Source organism: Larus michahellis, chromosome 3 (genome assembly GCF_964199755.1).
Source record: "Larus michahellis chromosome 3, bLarMic1.1, whole genome shotgun sequence".
NCBI classification, from domain to species: Eukaryota; Metazoa; Chordata; class Aves; order Charadriiformes; family Laridae; genus Larus; species Larus michahellis.
In genome coordinates this window covers 11,374,170-11,396,505 of record NC_133898.1, presented here as the reverse complement: position 1 = coordinate 11,396,505, position 22,336 = coordinate 11,374,170, and the positions used below count along the sequence as shown (strand labels likewise).

At 44.6% G+C, this 22,336-nt stretch overlaps 1 protein-coding gene across 8 annotated transcripts in view; it reads left to right on the top strand.

Moving 5' to 3' along the window:
• Positions 1 to 22,336, top strand: part of CCDC85A (coiled-coil domain containing 85A) — a 262,997-nt gene that overhangs the window by 122,126 nt on the left and 118,535 nt on the right. The window contains exon 6 of one of the 8 annotated variants that reach the window (XM_074578556.1): positions 8,273 to 8,349. The exons of the other annotated variants lie outside the window; for them this stretch is intronic. Coding sequence (XP_074434657.1) covers positions 8,273 to 8,310 — 38 coding nt within the window. The 3' untranslated portion in view covers positions 8,311 to 8,349. The remainder of the gene's footprint in view (positions 1 to 8,272; positions 8,350 to 22,336) is intronic. 8 annotated transcript variants of the gene reach the window in all.

Sequence of the window (22,336 nt, the reverse complement as noted above, 5' to 3'; positions counted from 1 at the left end):
CTTTGAGACGTTTTCATGAAGGAAATTAGTGTCATAGTTGAAAACCCTTTTCTCAGACCTTTACTCTTATATTTGAAGTCAGGCTCTGCGGAAAGCAACGATTTTGCCTTAATAAATTGTCTTGGATGCAGTTCATGTATTTCCATTTTATGAGCAGCTGTGAGAAGTTGTGTTGACATCGGTGGAACTGCCCGCTTGTTGTTGGAGGAGACGGTGAGCTCAGTGCCGTCCTCATCATTTACCACATTGCGCTCTCACATTGCTCCACTTCCCCGTCGTGATTAACTTACAGAACGCCTTCAGATAAGATAACCTGCTCTGTAGGGGTAAATCCAGATTACTAGCAGTGAAACGCATGTACTTGACAGGGCTGACAAACCCCGAAGTGGTAAGTGTAGAGACTTCTCTTTTTAATGATTTTAAAATGATTCATAAGATGAGCGAATGGCAACCATGTGAAGATGTGTAATACATAAGTTATAAAAGTTGGTCTTACAAAACTTCCATTAAATACCGTTTTTGTTTCTCAGTTCTTTCTGTTTAAAATCGACCTGGCTGTAGGTAGCGTGAAGTGTGGTACCAGGCTTCCTAAAAGTGGCTTCTTACTTCCACTCGGGATGATCAGCAGTCCGGTCACTGGTTATCTAGAAAGGTGATCCAAGGTTTCAAGTATACGTTTTTAAAACTCACACACAGACAAAGATACGTTTGTTTTCTACTCAATGTGGTGGGCTTTCTGATTTTTTTTTTTTTGGTCCAAACAGTCTTATAAGAACTGTGCTACATTATTATTACCAGTGCAGGGAAAGCAGTTCTTATGTTAAACCTGACCTGACCGGCGTCCTTTGTGCTGAGTATTTCAACTGTCTACAATTTGGACTCGGGCCATGAGGTGCTGGAGAGGGCAGCTGCTGGTTTGGGAGCCTGTTTATTGACTTTAATGGGAGCTTTGCCTGTCCTACACTTTGTATAATCATTTTTGCAGAGGACTTCTCTCACCAGTAAGTTGTCAAACCTCTCTCCTTTCATATTTACATAACTTCATGCAGGCGTGAGGTCTAACTCTGACATCTCTCTGACCTTGGTCAGTGGGAAAACTCTCGACAGCTTTGCATTGTGTAAGAGGCTTTAAACTTCAGGAAAATCCTTGCTCTTCACAGCAAGGCTGAATCATTTTGGGGTTTTGTGTTTTGATTTTGGCAGCTGCTGTAAGAACAGTTAATATGGAAGTGGTAAAAGTGCTGACCATTAGCACTCGTTATTGTTGTGAAAGTAATGTGTAAATCTCAATTTGCGTGTTACGTGCATACCTGTATACGGGAGCCTGCCAATCATTTAGGTGTAAGGAAGATCCTGATCTTTTGCCTGTGTCGTAAGGAGCAGCGGAACTGTGAAAACATGAGTTAAAGTGGCATGGAAACCTGGCCCTAAACTCTGAGCAAAATAAAAGGATGCTATTTTTGGTTCTTATCCCAAACTCATGTAGTAAGTTCACGATGTTGGTGGCACCTAGTTTGATTCAAAATTTGGAGTATATCTGGCCAGTAGATCTTTGATTGCACATCTGTGTGATTATTTTGCAGGGCACTTCTAGTCTTATTGCAGTACTTGTGCACCGTCATTTGAGCAGCAAGAGTGAAGGGTTTTTCATCCTAAGTGCTCAATAGCAAAAACTAACATCTTGTGACTCCTCTCTGAATAGAGGAATAAAATACTGTATTTTAACTGTGTAAGCAGAACTTACCGGACTCAGTACCAGCCTCTCCCATCTTCCGTGGTCTTAACCGGACTCTGAATCGCGTCTGAGAGGAGAAGGTGTTCCTCTGCATGTCAGACCTCGTTCTAAGGTGTGCTGTGCCATCTACCTGAACTTGCTGTTCCCGATGGGAAGCGCGTTTGGGAACGGCCTAGCTGCTCCTGTTGCAGCGAGAGCTTCCATACGCTGCTGTCCGCTCCCAGTTGCCCCCGGTGCTGGTCTCGCCAGCACTTGCGTGCTCCCAGGGGAGCAACCGATGTACTGGGGAGGGTGCAGTTATCTAGAGCTGCGCTCTGACTGTATGGAAAGACGTGGGGAACGGAGTAACATTCTGACAAACTCTTAAGCTAAAGTTAAAGCAGTTGCAATATGATATTGCAGTGGTATCGGAAATGGGATGTGTAGCTGTAGTCTGCTTTGCAGGATATGGTATATGCATGAATCATCTGGGCTTCATGCATATTTTAAGCTGTCATGAGGTATGCGGGAAGTTACTTCGGTCTGACGCTGTCTTTGGTCCACAGGCACAGCTGAAGGAATTAAGGATGAGGCGATAACATTTCCTTTCATAATTCTTTTCATTTTCTATGCTCAAAGGTTTGATCGTGGTATTTTTTCTCGTATGACATGTCAGCTTTCATTTGTAAGATTTATAAAGCTTAAAAAAATATAAATTACTTCAGGGTTCTCCTACATTTTTTTTCTGAAATGGGTGTCCTTGACCTGTGGAGTGACAGAAAATCGGATGTAAGAGCTAAACTTGGCTTGATGTTTGTTAATTGAAAACGTATGTATTTCATTGTAAAGGCTCTAACCAAATAAAACACAGTAACAATCTTTTGCTGGGATCACACCTAAACGTTCTGGGTAATGAGCACAGGGGTATTTGGGATGGAAAGATTGCTGCAATTAGAAGAGAAAATACCCGCGGTTAAAACATTTTAAAGAGAACACTTATGCAACCTAGAATAATACTTGACAGTTTAAATCTGACACAAGTACGTGGGGTATAAGTGGCTCCTTACAAATGCATGTGCTTTCAGCGTCTGCAGTCCGGGGTGGTTTTTTTTTTCTAAGCAATGTATTGTAAACTTTCTATTTTAAGAAGTCCTTTGTTTTACTCTGGGCTTTGACTCTTGCATGAAAGGGAAGCATCAGAAGGCTTTCCTGCGTGCTCCTGGCTTGCCGCGGAGGCTGTTGCTGCGTAGCGCGGTGTGTGCTGCTGGAGGTGTGAGGGCTCTCGCAGAACGACTGCCGCAGCTCCTCTCCTTGCGCAGAGGTGTTTGGAGGCTGAATGCGGACACAGCTTAAATTTTCATCAGTTTCTGCTGTAGATGTGCTTCTTACAAGGAAAATAAAATCAGAAAACACTGAGTAAAAAGAGGAAACTGCAGTATCTGTTTTTCAGGGAGAAGAACCTTATACTAATGTTGCTGAGTTAACTGATACCCTCTCTGTGGCAATAGCTCCCATCCTGCTGGCCAAATAGTGGGATGATGTCATGCTTCGACGGAGGTTTGCTTGTGCGTTGTGTTTCTGAAAGTCGAATTGGCCATCGTTTGCCTCTCGTGAGTAGCAGCGTGCAGTGCTCTGTGTGTGACTGGAGCTTTCCTGGTGCCCCCACCACTGTACATCTGCTTTGGGAGCCCGATACGGCCTGACTTACTCTTGGAGTAACCTGCTGCCTAAACAAAGGCTGCAGGACTGACAGAATCCCGCTGCTTGCCAGTATGAAGTAATCTGCTGTTTATTTCATAAGTTTATTATTTTAAGTGTAGAGCTCTGAAACTTTGTCGGTGGGGATCTTTCGATTGAATTCCATAGGTTTTATGTCAGACTTGTAAATTAGTTTTAGCTATTGCATGCTGTAAAAGAACCGTGGTGTGATATGTGAATATGTATGTGATTAGAGCATGCTGTATCTATTACCAAACTCATTTTGTTGTGGAGTAATTTACCAAGTTGAAAATGTGGCTTGTAATATCAAAACAATGAACCTACTAGAAACTCATGATTTGTAGGGCTTTTGGGAAAAGTTTATGCTTACGTATCCTTAACTTCACTGACAAAATGAGTTTCGCTTTGAATGTTTTAGTATGAGGTGGATCATCCTCCCAAAAAAACTGCTGGTATGTTAATAGGAAGGCTGATGCCTCTCCTTATAAGAAACTTGGCTGGTTTCAAGCAGCTGGATGGGTGTCCCAGCCCTCTGGTCGCCGATGGGCTCAGTGCTGACCACAGAGGCCTCTCCTGTCCTGTTTGATGGCGGGTTGACGGTGGCACTGCACGGGGTGGTGGGACGTGTAGGGAGGACTTGGCTGAGCAACCTCTCTCGTTACGGGGCTGTGAGTACACCGCAGCCACCTGCGGTACACGGCACTTTCTCTGAAGGCACTGCTCTCAAGTTTTATACTTTTTCCTTTTTCCTGTAGGTTGCGTATCCTGCTACACAGACGACTTTGTTTTGCAGGAAGGACTTGACGCTAATTCAGTCTTTCTTTGATGGAAGCAATGACGCTTTCGCTGCGAGAATCGGAGTAGGGAATATAGATATATTATTTTTAAACCATCACCAGTGTACCACGTGTCTTTTAGAGCAAGGTCTACGTTAGTGTGTGATGGGGAGGTGTATGTGTGAATGGGGAGGGAGGGAATGATGACTGGACAGGTTCTGCCAAGGAGCCGGTTGCTCGTTCCCCCGGGTCCCTGCGGTGTGCCAGTGTTACGCAGAAGCGCTGATACAGCCCGTTCGGTAACTCCCCTTCAGGATGGGAATAGTGCCCTTATCGCCCAAGCATTTAGCCAGCACAAATGCAGGTTAGCAGCTACGCTGGCTGGCCGATTAACTTGAGATGTGTGGCCATATCTCTTGCTGTGAGCGTTGTTGGAACTTCACTGACGTTTGCCGCAGACCTCCAGGAGCGAAAGGCTAACAATAAATCACAGTGCCGTTATTGACGGTGTCTTGACAAACGGTCTGTGAGCCAGCGCTTGAGCACGCCCTGACTTTACCGGTGTTACACCTGGGATGGATCTGACGTGCTGACTTTTTGTTTTGTTTTGTTTATTTAACTGTATGTTTTAAAAAATAATGTCTTTTCTGAGTAGTGGTGAGTGGGAGATTGTTTCAGTACGTGCTGAAGAGAATAGAAAAGCTTATTTATTTTTCATGGTGATTGGGTCAAGATGCAAGACGTTTGCTTTTACCTCTGAGAGCTCATCAGGAGCTTGCACAGTTGTTAGTGTTGTCCGCCTGAAATATGCGGGAAGATGTTTATTTTAATTTTTTTAGTGCCAGAATGGAGCGTCCTCACGTTAAAGCCTTGTCTGAGTCTTTGCTTGGAGACAATACGTTTAACCTGAGGACAGGACCCCAGGTAACATAGTCCTTTGCACAGCTTTCTGAGTTGCAGTGTTACGATTTTACAGTAGTAAAATATGTTTTTAGAAATATTACAGTGATTAAATTGCCAAATTCTCTGAACTCTGGCAGTTATAGTGCAGAGTTAGAATATTATAATAACTCTTGGTACGTGCTGCTTGTTTAAGAACTTCAGCCTTGTAGGGTATATTGTGTGTGTTAGTCAAAGGGTGTCCTGCCTCTTCTCTACTATCTATTAATGGGAGGGGGTTTTTTGAATTTTTTTTATTTTGTTAGGAAGTTAACAACGGAGAGCTGCTGCGGGTTGTGCAGGGATTGGAGCTGAATTAGTTAACAATTAGGGAAGGGCGTAGCAGTTAGTATAGTGTGGGGTTAAAATTTTGTACTACGATTCGCACACAAAGTGCATAGACATTAACAGGAACCGAGGACAGCGAGGCATTCCAAATTACAGGGTATTTAATGAGGTATAATAAAGCTTTGCGTATGTAAGACAATGACTCTAGCAGTGAAAATTCATTGGCTTCTGAGCTAGTAAGTCATACCTTAATTAGTAAACTGAAGCACATCCTATCTTAGGTCTTATTGTCATACACACGGATATGTAGTTACTGAGAGAGCATTGAGAATTATCTTCAAGTCACGATCTTGATATAAATCGTGTCTGCCTGTGCTTCTTGAACGGTGAAAGGGTGAGCCCTGTTAAGAGAATCAGCCGCGACTGAAAAACTGAGCACTGAATTTTGCTTAATGCAGAAAGAAGCGCAACTTAATATACCACATCCACAGTTGTGAAAACATTAAAACCAAATTATCCGCTGCCTGTGGTATGATCGGTGGGAGGTGTCCCTGCCCAGGGCAGCGGGTTGGAACGAGATGGTCTTTAAGGTCCGTTCCAACGCAAACCCCTCTGTGATTCTGTGAATCCGAGGGTGGATTTCCCTCTGCCGTGTTGTTCTGTTGCTGTTAATGGCAGAAGGTTTTGTTTGCCTCTATCGGAAACAGCCGGCCCTGGTCCTGTTGGGGGGTGTGTGGGGGTGTGTGTGTGTGGGGGGGGTGTTAAATACTAATTACATTGGTCTGATCCAGTGTGGCAACTTGTCATTTCTGTAAGATGGTTCTTTTGGTCATTGTTCCTTTGAATGTGGATACCATTTCTCCATACACCCGTTCTCCAGCTGTGGCTTGTAACATTCCACAAGGACTTAAATAATGTGGTCTTCACCGTTAGTGCAAACTTGAAGTACTGTGAAGGGTCTTAGTGATGTTCTTTGGTTCCTTTAGATACATGAATGAAGAACCTTCTATAATCTTTGGGGGATCCACAATCAAGAAATCTACAAGCATATTTAAGTAAATGAGAAGAAAAATCCACCCTTCTCTCTTTCCCCTCTTTGTGCAATTTCTTCTTTTGAAATCTGCGCACTTGAGGTGGGATTTGTAGACAGTATCATAACAGAAAGACACCGAACAAAATGAGAAAAGGGAAGGATTAGCCTGGAAGAGGCCCTGGACAGCGAGAGAGACTAGTAATAACAGTTACCTGTTTCAGAGGAAATTAATTGTACAAGTATACCATACGGGGGGAAGGATAGATACTAAAGTGGTCTTTAAAAAATTAAATACACAAATGATTCTAGTCTGTGCACATGTAATGTTTTTGTAAATTTTTTTTAAGTCCTTTTAATTCTTCAAGATACCCAGAAAAGAGTCCAGATTGTGATTTGAGATCTGTCTGTGAGCATTTGGTACCCAGCACAAAAACGTTTGCAAATGTATTGATTGTGAATGGGAAAGCCGCTGTCTTGAGCTAGGCTGTCTTAAAAGATGAACAGTCAGGTGAAGGTTCTGAATAACAAATAGTTTTAGTTCAACTTGTCAGTTCTGCTATAAAACTTTCTGGCATATTTGCACTGTTTCTGGACACTCTCGTGGAAAGGAAGGAACCAGCAGTTTTACACCGGTGTACTTCAGCAAGGACACGTTTCTTCAACGTTTTGTTCTTTTATTTGCGTGATCTGAGTGAACTCTGCACTGAATTATTACAAATATTATGTCAGTTACAGAGGGGGGGAAACACTACAAGGTGTGTGTGTGGGAAATTACAAGGTTTGTAATACTGGTTTGTAGAAGTCCATATAATACTTCAAGCGGTTATTTAGACTAATCAAACACAGTAGCGTTCAAGCACTGTCAAGAGTAAGGTAGATGTTGTAGCTGAAAGAGCCCAGTGAGCCATCTGGTCAGCAACAATATTGGATGTCTTCTAAAGGTCTTTATTTTGGTGCCTCCTCAAGGTTACCCAAAATATTCCAGAGCTTTTATGCCTGTGATATCAAACTTCTCAGTTTGATCGGCAGCGAGATACCTCCTTCAAATGTTTGGCTGCAAAACTCACTAGATTTCTTTTACTGCATCTCTTTAATTTCCAGTGAATTGTGAAAATTTGCCTTGATCAATGCTTGCTGTAGTCTTTTGGAGTACGTACTTGTAACTTGGATTCCCAGAAAAAATAGAAATGCTTTTTACAGAGGTTACGGGGCTGATTCATCATTATGTAGCTTACATTGATGTGAAGTACAGATAAGCCCGGAGAAAAGCATTGATAGGGGACCCACATCCCCTCTTGGTTTCTGAGTCTATTTTTGTTTTAAAGTGGATGAATCTTAATGATGTTAAAAATCCATCTTACGATTTTTTGTGGTCTGAAAACATTACTGGTAACATCAAGATGGGTCTCTAAAAATAGCGTTTGATTATGAGAGAGAAAAAGACCCTTTTGCTGAAGGCAGCTGAATACATCAAGAACAAGCGTATGAATGCTGTGCGGTAGAGCTGAGAATTGGCTTAGATCCTTCAAAGTATTGAGCGCTTCGCTCCTTGTTGGGTACCTGGCTTGCACTGAAATTGGATGCCCAGACAGAAGCAAGATGTGTAAATAGCCATGCTCGTGCAGTGCTCTGAATGAAGCTGTTTGTCTGTTATTGTCATTCATCGTGCTTGCTTTTGTCCGCTTGAGGATTTTTTGTGACCAGAAATTAAACCTCAAATTTTAGGTTTTTTGCAGTATCATTAAGTCCGTAAAGGAAAAATGAAACCAAAGCGTTCCAACAATGTTTTTTTTTCTTAACCAGCTCTCCAACCACCGAGACCAAAGGCTCTGCAGTCTTAACTAAACAGCAGAAGATACCAGAATCTGTGTCTCTTCCAGGTACAGGTGCTAAGAAATTTTTGATTTATTCGTTGCTTTTGGAATACTGCTCTGCACTCCAGTCAATACTGCTGCTCCATTTTGACAGCTTGCAACCATAGCATGTGCAAATATTTTGGAGAACTAGGAGGACAAAAAGCATCCTGAGCATACTAAAAGAAACCTTAACTTCAGCATTAAGGCACTGGTATTTGCATATTTTGCCTTCTCTATAAAAGTAATAATATGGAAAGATTTCTTAACCTTTTAGAGCGTATTATAAAGTTGTATGCAGGCTGATAAAAATGAATTACTGGATTGCCTGACGGCATGGAAGTGACTGATCAGACTGTCTTGGAGGCTTGGATCTCAGAGTTTTATCCTCTCAAGTCACTCCGTCGTCCTGGTTTTGTGAGGAATGAGCTGGATGGTGCTGACTCCTTGTATTGATCACACTACTGCAATTGCCTCCAGTTGCGGACCCGTGGAATACTGAAAAGATGCTTGGGGAAGTCCGAAAAGAGATGTAGCACAAAAGGACCCGCTTGACCCTTTTTCATGATAACTCTACAACAATCCAAATTAAACAAAGTGTATTGTACTTAAATGACAAGTCGGCGCTTATCAGCTGCCACCTGGAAACGTGCACTTCAGGCGCTGAAGCTAAGAGTCAGTTTCCTGGGCAACATATTCTGTTCCACCTCTGTTGCTTGATTGTGGTTTGATTTATTTATTTTTGTTTTAACTAACAAAATCGCCAGAGTTGATTCTGATATCTGTTTGGAAAATGGATATTTGAAGGATTAGTGAAGAATGTTTGAAAGAGAAATAATTTCTGTTTGCTTCGAGAGCAAAATATCTGTTGATTTTTATCAATATGAAAAGATCTATACTTCAAATGTAGCAAACCTTGGCTCTGTCTGCTTTGTGTTTGGTAGAGGTGCACTTAGTGGATGTGTTTTCCAGTTAACTGACGTTAGATGTCAGTCCTACGTGTCGCTTAAACCTAGCGTGAGAATTTTGGATATTCATTTTGCTTGTTATGGGAGAAACGGGGTGTTGACTGTGAAGATGCAGTCAGGTGACACTTGCTCTCAAGTTTAACATTTTTAATTAAGTGCTTTTAATACCCCCCAAAATTTTGTTGGATTTTAATGGATTTGGTCTTGCAGTGCTGCTCAGAAATACATCAGGAAGCAAGAGGCTCTTGAAGCTTGTGGGAAAGGATTGTAAGGGAAGATGAAAGTGATTAGTAGATTTCCACTGCCCAGAGTGAGAAAAATCCAGATAATGTTTGTATGCTGGGAAATGTTTGTATTTATTGGGAAAGGCTGTTTCCCAGGGAACCAGGAGCATCTTAATTCTAAACACTGATCCTTGCTGTGTCTGAGTTTTTTTTGTTTTGTTTTTTTTTTTACCCATCAGCATAGTGCTCAGGTGCCTCAGAAGTGCAAACAGTCGTGCTAGTTAGATGATGAATAAACCAGCCAGTTGGTTTACTCATCTAGCTGGCGTGACTGTGATACGGTGCTTACTAAGTACTAATTTTTGTGTCCAGTTATATCTGGTGAAATGCGGTGGGGAAGGTTCTTTGAGAGACAGTTTCTTCACCGCTCCGTTAAGTGGTATCTGTTTTGTTTGTCTGTGGTATGTTTAAACTCTGCTGAATTTATGAATGTCTGGCAGCGGGAAGGACTGAAAACCTGTAACATGTTGGTTGTCAGACTGATAACACTTATGTGTCTTCTGGAGATTACCGTTGTTGTATGTCCATTCTTTTCAGGTCCATTCTGTTGGGCCAAAACCTTTTGCTGTGCTTCGTGCTGCGTAAGCTTGCTCCGGTGTTTCAGTGGGTCCCGTGAGCTTCTGAGAGGTCCAGAGCAAGTCTGTGACCTCGGCGGTGGGGACTGTGGTACCAGCCAGGGGAGCTGAGGAGAGGAGGACACTGCTGTTTCTTTTGCTCAGTTGGTTGCTGCGGAAAGCCATCAGAAAGTCCTCTCCTTGCTCCAGCTTCGAACTGTGGAGTTCGAGCCTGCAGAGGCTTGTGGACCCGTCTTGTGCGACTGTTAGGGATAAAGCGGCTCCAACTGGAGAGCCGTGGCTTTTCAGCTGTAGGTGGATTAGCTCGTGGTAGTTCTAGCCCCGGAGATGATCTCAGCGTTGGCCAGGATAGCATCGGTGTGTGGAACGTGCATTGATTTACCTGTGTGAGTGCAGCCAAGATATCGGTTGCACGAAGCCATAGAAAATGGCTTGGTGAAGCTGAGCCCACGGCGTGTAGGAAGAGCTACGGATGTGCTGTTAACCTGAGAAAACTCTTACACCCGTTCCTTGTGCCTGGTTATTACCTAGAGCCTTTTTATCGGTACTGCTCAAAACAGTTTACCAACAAAGTAAGTGTCGTGATCGTTGTCTCCTGTGTGAAGAACCACGAGCTAAACAAACGACAGGGTAGGATTAATCAGCTACTGACTAAACGTTAAATCCAGGTTTCCTGAGTTTTAGCTCCTGGTTATTCCATTGCATCGTACCCCTTTTCTAACAGCTTTGTACTTAAATTACTCTACGTCAAGCGTGGTGTAAAAACTGGGGCTGAGGTAACTCACATGCCCAGAAAACACTTTTATGAACAATTAGCTCGATGCAAACATTTTCAATGTGTTTCCTTTCAAAATCAATTTTTAAGACAATGTTTCCTTCCTTCCTGAATCATGCTAACCCAGCCAGCGGGGAACAAAGCTATTTTTACTTATTTTTTGTGTGTGTGCAGCAGGCACATCAGAAGATGTTAATGTACCTTTTGTATTTGCAGGGGTGTTTACAAGTGTCCCTGCACATAGCGAAAGTGATTTACAATGAATCCAGACGTGAAGTGCTGTGACCGCTTCGCTAGGGGAGGCTGTATTCTTCCGTCTTGTGTCTGATGGCCTGGTTTTAGCACTGCAGAATAGTTGTGTGGCTGTAGTTGTCTTCATTTGGGAAATCAAGATGCTGATGCGAATTGGAGGCAGGGTCAGACGTCAGCTGAGGATTTCAGGTTGCTAACTGGTACAATTAAAAGGAGTATTCATCTTTCGTCAGAATAAAATTTGAAAATGAACGCTCTTACACACTAAAAAAATGAGAACGCAATATTTTGGCAAGACGGTCGTTTGGCCCTCGTGTCAGTCAATAGCGGGGCGCCCTGTGATGTGCCAGGGAAGGGGGGAAGTGGTACTTGGCAGCTAGAAGCCTGCACGGCAGGTCTCAGCCTGGACGTCTGGGTGACTTGGCCGAAGTGGGAGGCAGGAGCTTTGGGAACTAGAGTATTTTGCATTTTTGTGGCTGCGTGCTGGTAGACTCCTTTCCAGCAGGTAGGTGGCTGCTGCTGCTGTCTGTCAATACTGCAGCCTGCAGTGTTTACCTGAGGTCCTGTGAAGCAGTGGCTGTGTTTGAGGGAAGACTGGGCAGAGGTTCTCGCTCTCTGCCAAAAGATGGAGGTTTCCTGTATTAAGTAACCGTAGCAGAGCCATTTCTAAAAATGTTTATGGATGGCACCCGCCAGAATTCAGTCCAGGATTTTAAAGCTTCAATAGTAGTGTACTCTCAGTGGGGAATCGGGCTCTGATGTTCCAAAATGACAGCCTGAACGTTTCCAGTCGGTGATACGTGGTGACAGGACTACGGTAACATTTCTGGTCGTGAGCAGAAAGTTCCTGCAATTCCAGCAGCTTCCTGCCAGGCCAAGTAGGGAGGTTTTAATGGCACTTCTTATGATGAAATGCGGTCTGAGTGCAATTTAGCGTTTCGAACCCGTGCAAAGATTAGAGAGACATCGTTACTGTTACTATTTTAATCTTACCTACAAACTAGAGCAAACACCAGCTTGTGTGGCCCGAGCATGATTTAGCAACCTGTTAGTCTTTTAATTATCTCCTTCCTAATTAGATTGGTCTGATTATTTGGTACTTGAAATAAGTGCGTATTTTTAAGTTCTCAGGGCAGTAGCTTTTGGGAAAAAAAATCATCGCTTTTCATTTTACAGGCATTTTGTCTTTCATGATGAAGTATGGGAACATATGGTGCTACTTCTGATGTAGCACTTGTCTAAATATCTTTGCTCATAAAATTTTCTGCAGAGCCATATAATTTTCTCCTGTAAAAACATTCCTAATATATTTAACCAATTTTATAACTCCAGCATGGGATTATCAAATTTTTGTCGTTGTAAACTTTTACTGAATGTGTGTCAAGAAATTACAAAACTGTGAACCCCGGATAAGAAAACTGAACAGTAAGTAGTTAGAAATTCAAAGAGGCTAGTAAGAAATGTAATAGCGATAATGGCATAAAAAATAAAATAGTTTACCAAAACACTTCCCAGATATTTTTGAAAGGGCCAAAATAGTAATTTTCTTTTTAAACCGAACTCTTGGGATATCACTGACAACCAGTAGGCATGGACGGAATCTTGAATACGGTGTCCAGAATACTCACGTGGAAACTGGTTACGTCTCGTCTTGTGTTCAGTCCAGTGAAGACACGTTCCAAGTGGTGGTGTTTCTTCTGCTTGAGCCATGTGGAGCTTGACTCGACAACGTGCATTAAAAAATGTAAAATAGCAAGACGTTCGTCTGTGTACGGTGAAGGCAAACTGAGAACGTTTCTGAGACAGAAGAGGTGGGCATGGCTGGAAAAGTTAAGAGGAGTAGAATAACCAGAATACCTTTGTATGCTTTTGTCTACATTGCTAGACTGTCTGTTACCCAGAGTGAGAGGTGATTAGCAGGAGGCTAATTGGCCTGTTAAATAAACTTCTGTAGAAATGAGCAAAAATATTTCTCTTGGGCAATGCTGCAGATGTAAAACCACTCTTCTTAGCTGGCAGTGGGAAAGCAAGGGTTCTGACTGACGTGGTCCTCCCCACGTAAAGCAAGCAGCTGAGTGGCAGGAGCGTGATGAGCATCGCCCGTGTTACCCACTGCCCCGGGAGATGCTCTGGGCTGCCGGGCTGGTGCCAGACTGGTGACGGGCTCCGGTGCTGCCCCGCTGCTTCCCAGCAGCGACGTTATCCGGGAGCCAGCAGCATGAGGGCACGTAAGGATGCACCTGGGCAGACGTTGAAAGACCAGCTGCCAGCAAACCTCCAAGCGTGCCTTCTAGGAACACGGCCAGGCTGTGTTAAACCAGCACCTGAAGCACCTCTCGCTACTTAGAATAAATGACTGCTTGCTGGTTTTAGTACTGTGCGGGAGAAATGCACGTGTGTGCGGACCTGTGTGCTGTAATCTCGCTGCTTCTGGAAACAAAATGCCTCGCCGTGTTGTCGTGTTGGAGATACTGATCTTGCTAATGACATCATTTAGGGCTTGATACTGCTTTTGTTGATGCAAGTGGCTGACTTTACACGCTTGCATGTTCCCACCGAGTTCACAGGCTTTTAGAAGCAGGTTGTTGTTTTTTTAAGCAGTGTCATGAAAATATGAGCTGGGACTTAGAAATTTATTCCAGGGGAAGCGGGCAGCAGTCCCTTTTTGCCCATAATGTTCTGATCTTGAAAGAAAAGTTGCAAGATTTCCTTCAGAAGTTCTGTTCTTCCACTGTCTGCCTTCAGTAAGATTAATATTTGACATGGAGACTCTCGGTCCGGGTTTGAGGACAGTCAAAAAATCGCTCTGGCCTTTCTCTCCCTGCGGTGCTGCCTTCATCGACCACCCCAGGGCCGGGCTCCTGCCCTCACTGAAGGTCTCTGCAGCTTGTAGCAGCAGGGGAAGCATCTCAGGCTCCCTCTCTGCTGCTTCGGAAACACTGAGCCAAGTCCGGAGCTCGTGACAGCCCACATACCTTGTGAAACACCGCGAGGGGCGAAGCTGCTTCAGTCCGCAGGAAAGGGGAGTGGGAGCAGCTCCTCCGGTGGTGCCTGGAGCGCGGAGCAGAGAGCTCTCTTCCCCTCAGGGGTTACAGACGGAGGAGCAAGTGCACAATTGCTGGAAGCGGAAAGGAAAGAGAAGGACAAGCTGAACAGGATCTCATTTCTCCTCACTCCTGAAACTGGGCTCAGAGGCTGACGGCCGTCTCCAGGGACATGTCACTGGGGTGGGAAGGCAGTGGTGTAGCTGCAACGGGAGCAGGCTGTGTTTGATGCCGGGGCTTTGAGTCACAGCCTAGAGAGCACAGGTGACAAAGCTGCTCACAAGAGAGTTTCTGAGGCAGTCTCTGAGGCCTTTTTGAGAAAAGGAAACTAGATGAGGTTAGGCAGATTCGGAGTTGTATTAAGGAGTGCATAGGTTGTAAAGTGAAGGACTCTGAAGAAGGGAAGACGTTGTAATCCAGTTACCCAAAGTTGGATTACAGTGAATTTGTACTGTTTTTCAGCAGTATCCCTGCTTCCAGAAAAGAGAGGTGCAGGAAAGCAGAATTAGATTATAAGGGCAACCAGAGCTCCAGCATTTCCGAACTTGAAACGGTAGGAAATGATGTAGGTAACGACCACTTCTATATCACTCTTTTGTGGGTGATTAAAAAGAATAATGGAAGGGTTTTGCTAATGGCTGTGCAGTGTTTTTAGTCAGCTGCTGAGCAGCCCCTCGTTCTGCGTTCAGTGAAAAGCAGGACAGTTGTTAGCGTGCCTGCCCACCCCGGTGGAGCCATTGTGGTAGTCTGATCCCGACCAGCTCGCGGTGGGCGCTCGGGATTTTTGCGTCCGTGGCGTCGGTGAGCTCCCCATGGCTTCTGGTGTCTGGAGCACTTGGGGGTGCCTCCTGCAAGTCCTCCCTTGTGATTGAGAGTGGAGAGGTACGACTGCAGCTACGTTAGCGATCCCAGCGGTAAATGGTGTAGAAATGTAAATTTCTTTTTATACACCCTCTACTCGTCACCAGAGCTTTCTGTAGAGCAGGGCTCTTCCCCTGTGTATTGGAAGGCAGAAGTCTTTCGTTATTAAATATTTATTCTTTCAAACAATTGCTGCCGTGGCATCGGTGAAAAGTCTGTGTTAGTTGATGAACTCTGCTATTAAATCTGAGCTTTCCTATTTGAAAAGGAAAAAGCAAAATATGTTTTCTATCCACTTTTAACTAAATTAATCTCAACGATTTGTGAAAGTCATTCCTATGAGTCCTTTGATGATTATTGCTGTTGAAAAAGCAATTACATTAGAAGCCCAACTAAAACTCTAAGGTGAGATTAAAACCTTTACAGTGCTGGTTTCTCTGTCAGTTATATGGGGCAGAGATGGTGTCTTGCCGCCTTTTATAAACACGGTTTAGACTATTAGCAGGCAGGAATGGAGGCAATCCAATTATTTGGATTCTCGGTTTTGCTATTAAATAGCTAAGTTCTCTTTTCATAATTTGTTGCCGCAACAATCTATATTCTTAAAAATGAATTTGTCAGCCATCCTTCTTCAAAGTGCAAAGCCCATTGCACTTGCTTAAATCTGATGGGGTTTGACTGAAGATTGAGTGGCGGAATTGCAGAGTTTCGGCAGCGTGGCATAAGTGGAAAAGGAGTTGAGCCCACCATCTGGAAGGACCTTACGGAGATTTTTCAGTGGAAGACCCAGATGCTCTTTCAGCGTTGTAGAGCCACTTGAAAGCGTGGTGGTGTGCACGTCAGCATAATGAGAGTGATCCGTAAGACAGCGACAATGCACGTTACTCCGAAATAAACAAATAGCTTAGCAAATAGCTTTGGTTGCCGTCTTCTTAATGCATTGAAGGTGCAGTTTCAATCTGTATAGCCTTGTATCTGAACTGCGGTCATTTACAAACAGCTCTAACCTGGCTGCTAAAGTGATGCTATGGTCTTCTGTCAGCTTTTCTCTCTGTTCCTCATTTGAAGTACAAAAGCGACATTTGCTGATTGGAGGATGTGGCCTTTAAAAGGGCAAAGTATTCTTCATTAAATGTGGCGGTAGAAGAAATGATGTGGTTCAGGGAGTCTGACGCTCATTTAAACTTCAGACCGTGTTGGTAAGTAAGCTTTAATTAAGTCTGGGTTCGGAAACTATGCTTTGGGCATTGCAAAAGAAGCGTTACATAGATATTGTTGACCGGAATCCTCAGGAAGAAGAATGGTCTGCCCTTGTTTCCTTGCACGACCCAAACCCAGCTGAGAGTCGGGTGCGAGAGCACCGTCTGTCCTTGCAAAGCACAGCGCCGTCCTCTGAGAGCTGCTGACTGCAACGTCTCTGGTGGTTTCTCTTGGGGTTATACGTTGCTGCCTTCATACATTGGGTGCAGTGTGCTAAGAAACAGGCTGAATTTCTTTGGTGTTTTGGTGCATGCGTTTTCTCCCTCTCTATAACGCAGCTTGTCTGAGAAACATGGAATCCCATCCGGACCTGACAGGACTGTGTAGCTTCAGCATCGCTGTGGCTGTCCCCGTGAAGCCTGACTTGCACCCACGCCAACCTGCCAGTCACTAACAAGATGAGACTCTTCTAAAATGTTTGCTTTTCCGTGATTTATTTTTGATAGCGGGTGGTGTGTTGTTATTCAGAGTGAGGCAGGAATGTAGGAATTCCTCCTGGTTCCTCTCGTTAATCCTCGTCTGGCAGCTGTTTAATTGACAGTGCTGTCTGATTAATATGGCAGCGTGAAGTTTATGGCGAAGTTTTCTTGCCGAAGAGCAGAGTCTTTGAAGCAGGAATAAGAATTCCGACTGCCAGGAGCAGCAGTTGGGGTGCTGTAGGTTAGCAGATGACGCGGTTCCAGAGGACTGTTTCCAGCCTCTTCAACCCCATTTTGATTTTTAAGAAAAACGGAATGACAGGAGGAGAGGGGAAATTTATCTTGCTGCAAAGAACTGGTGACACAAGAATTCTTTTTTGATTTTTATTATCACAGGAACGTATGTTTCATATTTGATAGTGAACTCTTTCCCTAAATCTTTGCTTCCCACTGTAGTTAAAATATGAAAAATCAATACATATATAGTGAAGGAAACAGGTGGGGTTGGAATAAAACCTCGGGGCAGTCGGCCACACGTAATACATCCTTTAGAATGTAAACAGAGGAGAACATTTCTTTTCCTCCGGGAAAGAATGGCCTGTAAACCATGGGGAGAAGGGACAGAGGGATTTGGAAAATGCTTAAATCGCTTTAATTTCATTTTGGTGGGAAGAAGAAATGAATTTGAATGGGAAATGGATCATACATGGTTTGAGCCTCTTGTATCAGTGTTGCCATTGATTTCTAGAGAAACAGGAGGTAGCCACGTTGTTTGCCTGTGATTCTGTGCTTTTCTGTTGGTATAGACTAATTCACTGATGCTCAAAACATACCCCAGCCCAAGACAAAAAAAAGAATAAACAAAATCTACTTGACTGCATGGAGACTAAATTGACTTTCTGATCTTTAGTATGACTTTCCTTGAACTCTCAGTCCTCAGACTGCTGAGCTTGCTCGAGCTCGCTGAGTAGTGCCGTCGTTGAAATGGTTAGGTCATTTTCTAACAGCCATGAAGATACAAGAAGCTGAGACTTTTTGATTTATTTTTGAGCTCTGAGGAATATAATGTGAAAGCCTATTCAGATTCTACCAGCTGGCCAGAGACTGCAGTCCGTTTAGTAAGACACAGCGCAATTTACCACGATAAAAGTGCTGCTTCACGCATGACATAGATGCTGCTGTCCTGTGCTGGCGACTGATGGTTCATTACCTTTAAAACTCTAGAACCAACGTAAAGAAGCAATTTTCAGTGGATTATTCATGTCGTCACTTGCTTGTACCCCATGGAGTCTGATACGATCGATAAACATAATTTAGAAAAACAAACTCAAAAATAGTTATTTTTTTTTAAATTTTAAGTTTGTGCTTTTCACAACAATACCCCTCTTTTCCCCATGAGATGTCTTACAAACCTAATCTAGCAGCAGTGTATGCTGCAAAAGATGTTTATAGCTCACTTTATTCTGGTTCCTTATTCTTATCAAATTACTGGTCTCATTCTTTAAAGCTCTCGGGAGACTGACTTAAATTATGCGCAGGGGCAGGGTGGGCTGGAGAGCAGGCACCCAGTGGCACGGGGCTTGGGCGTTCTCCTGGTGCCGACAAGCCGTGGGTTTGACTCTTGCGCTGCCGGGCGTGAAAATCCCCACGCCGCTTCCTCAGCGGGTCCCTTCGACTCGGGTCTACGTAAGCGCGTGCAGCTGGCCTGGACTGGAGCTCTCGCTTTGGGAACCTGGAGTACGTCACACGAGCTGATGATGGGCGCTGCATCCTGGAGGTGAGCCGTGCATGTTGGAGTCTCGCTGGCGTAAAGAGCAGCTGCTGAACAACTCGGTGGCATCAGGCTGCAGGGTTGTAGCTGTCTGCTGGTGGAAGCTTCATAAATCCGTGGAGTCAGGCAACACAGGATATCTGCTCTGACGCCCTCCGTGACACCTAAATGTTGGACTTAGACGGAGTTTTTCAGGTGCTTAGTGGCGTTGGTCCTTGCCCTCCGGAGATGAGGTGAGCTGATGACTCTGTTCAGAGGTTGTTTCATAATCCTCCTTTGTACACGGGCTCTCCTGCGGCTCCGGAGTGTCAGGAGAGCGCAGCAGTGTCTTAGCTAACAAGAGCAAAGACTCGGTGTTTTATTTAATTCTTTGTGTTTAAAAGAAAAGAAGCTGTACTGCTGCAAGCAAGGCTCTTCTCAGCATTTGTAAGCTGAGCAAGGTCAGTCAGGGTCATTACCTGGATTTTTAACCTCTGGAAAGAACACAGTTGTGTTAGTGATGGAAAAACCATTATCTTGTGAGTCGGTCGTAAATACTGTGAGGGTAAAGGCTGAAATATTCAGCGGAGATTCTTTCTACTTGTTATTTGAAGTCCCAAAGACCAAGAGCTGTAAAGTTTTTACAGGTCTCTCTGCAAACATTGGTGGTGGAATGTGTTACCCTTCACTTCTTGTCAGAAACTGCTGCGCGATGCTGCGGCTGCTTCCGAGCAAACAGCCCCGCGTGCCCGTCAGCTGCGAGCCCTGAGGCGGCTCCACTGTCTCTTCTCTCAGCACGGCGCCTGCTTCTTCTCTTCATCACAACCATCTTTTGGGTTATATCACCTCCTTGCCCCGTGTCCCTGCCACTCCTCAGTGTTATATTTTTGGAAGATAAAATTGTAAGCAAAAATGCCTGCTGAGATGGAACTGGTCCAGGACTATGTCAAGAAGAGCCCAATCCCATTCTGGGGAAAAGCTTCCACCTCTGCCCTGTTTTCTCTCTTGGAGATGCTGTCTCCCTTATGTTTCCCCACGCATCTTCAGAAAATTCGGTCCTGAAGAATTTTAAAATATACAGCCAGATTTCTGCCTTTCCTGGCTGGCAAAGTGACTGTCAGGTGAGTCTGCAGTCCCCCTGCCCCAGTTCCCTGAGACCCCGGTTGCCGTGCCCTCTGGCTCTGGGCTGCTCACGGCCAGTGCTGGACATCACGGATACCGAGCCCTGCAGGGCAACGAGCCCCTGAATGCAGAGTTTAGGAAAACTCAGTCATGGTTACTCTTTCTACAGCTCCCTGCTTTGTTATCTGTCATCGTGGATTTATCAGCATGGTCAGTGTTCGGGCGTTCACACTTACATCTGGCGGGACTGCCTGGCGAACAGCTGTAGGTAGGAAAGAGGCAGTTTCCTTAAAGGGCTGTTGGCACCACAGTCTTCACCCTTGGAAGAACGGCAAAAAGTGAACGAATGTTGATGTTGCAGCAGACATGGGTTTGTTGTCAAGGACTAAACTTAGTGCTCAAGGTAGTCATAAAACAATGATTTCCAATTATTGACTTCTGGAATGTGAAGTTATGGAAAAATCTTTTTATGTTAGAGGAATGCGTCTTAGGTCAAAAATAGCTTTATTTGTCTTCCTCAGAAGTCAAACCTCCGTGGGCTCTTCACTAGCTCTCGGAAATGATCCTAACGTGGCTGCACTGGGACTGTATGCTGCCGCCTGGACATCGCGGAACAAACCTGGCCAAAGCCGGGATCTGTTTGCTCTCGCCCCTGGCACTGAGTGCCGGCGTCTGCCGCGCGGCTCCGGGTGCTCAGGCATGGACTCGTTCAGGACCGCTCGGCCTCGCCTTCGCTCCCAATGGTAGGGTATGGGTTACTGTTCTCTGCTGCGGTTTCCCTCTGTCTCCATGGTGTACTCCTTTCTTTACGACATAAATAATTAATAATAATGACAAAGGGTTTTATTATTATAAAGGGAAATTTTGCACGATTCTGAATCTCATCGTAGGTTTTAAATACCTTATGGCTGCTAACAGAAGAGACGCTAACGTTTGTTACTGTCCTTTAGACAGGATGCTGTGATCACTCCATCAAAGTCTAGCTGGGTGATGATCAAACTAGCTCTCTCTTGCCGCAAGCGTTAGATGCGAGAGATTGAACAGATGGCAGGCTGGGCTCCATTTTTATATGACAAGAAAGATGCCGTGTATTTCAATGCTGGTGAAAGTGTCCCTTCTTTGGAGATGCTAGCCAAATGAAAATGGTTCCACAGGCCATCTGGGTAGAAAAAAGGTGGTAAAAAAGCCTTTGGCCAAGAACAGAGTCTGCATCAAGAATGTTACTCTTTGGAATATAAATAATTATTAGAATTAGAACTTCTAAAAAGCTAAAAGTGTTGTCAGACAGCAGGGAATGAGAGAGAGTCTTGGAAGAGGCTAGCACCTTGGAATGGGAAGCAATGAAGGACTGACAGCCCGGTCTGGTTGCCCGCCAGCGCAGGGCGAGGCTGGCTGCAGCCACGCACCGGGTCACGGCAAGTGGCGCGTTGTCAAGAAGCGCGGGCATCGCTCCAGCTTCTGCTTCTGGCGATTCAGCCAACTTGAACATTCCACTTCTACTGTGTGATCTTGTTGAAATCTTGACAAAGTTCTCTCTCCCTTGGATACTTGCAGAAGCTATATGTTTGCCTCCCAAGGCAGAATTTGGATTCGATGCCTACCCGGGGATATGCTGCACTTTGTACCACGTGTCTGCTTTGCACTATGTGCTTCGCTTTAGCTTTTCCCAGTTGGATGGCAAAGGAATAGCAAAAATATAGCAAAAAGGAATAAATGTCTGTCTGGTATTCGAAATCCAAACCAAATCCGGAACAACTCCGTTAGTGCGCGTGAAGTCCCGTTGCCCCTGCACCCGCGGAGGCTGGCACGCGCTGCAGTTGAAGTTTTGATTCTTAATCTGGATGGAACAGAAATAGAGCTCTTGTACATGAAGCACCCCAAAACCTTTGCCTGATTAATGAGTAAGGCAATTGATTTGACTGAGTTTTGGTTTTTGTGGCTTTTTTTCTTGCATATTCTTTCCCTTAGAGGAACCGCAATGGCAGGTAGGCAGTGTCAGTGGGAATCATAAAGCCCCTGAAGGGCAGAAGGAAAGAGAAGAAGCACCAGGTAGAGTTTATAGGCAGGATTCCTTACACATAGCGCAATAAGTGGTTACAACAATGAGCAGATTCGGCGTCAAGTTGTGAAGATTCTGTACTAGAGCCAGGGAAGGGGGAGAAAGCTAGCAAGCAGCGGGATGTGCTGAGGGTGATTTTTGTCTAGGTAGAAGACGTAAATAGTAGCTGTTTGGAAGTTAAGTAGAGGTTGCAGAACACCAGAACTTTTGTCTGCTGGCTGAAATTCCTATCGGGGCTGCTTCGAGTTACGCTGAATGTGCGGGACCTGGAGGCACGTCCTGTGTCAGGGTGGAGAAGATCAGTGTTCTCTTCCGGAGTCAGACTCTCCCGCAGAGCCCCAGTCTGTGGGCATTACTCTGGGAGAGACGTTCAGCCACAGTAACGCCGTAATTGCTGCCGCGTCAGATGCTGAGTGCCACAGTCTGATAGTGAGCTTTAGTGATGTTCTGGATGTCGTGTCAGAAGGGATAGATCAGAAGGGAAGCGTCCGGGAATATGTTGCAGTGCAAATAGTCTTGGTGCTGACACTATTTTTGGAACCTTTGCGCTTGCCGAGGCAGTAAGCTGATGAAATCGAGTAAGACTGAATATGTTTAAGGGTTTGGAGTGGAAAGGGAATAATGATGACGTTTTTCTTGAGGCCA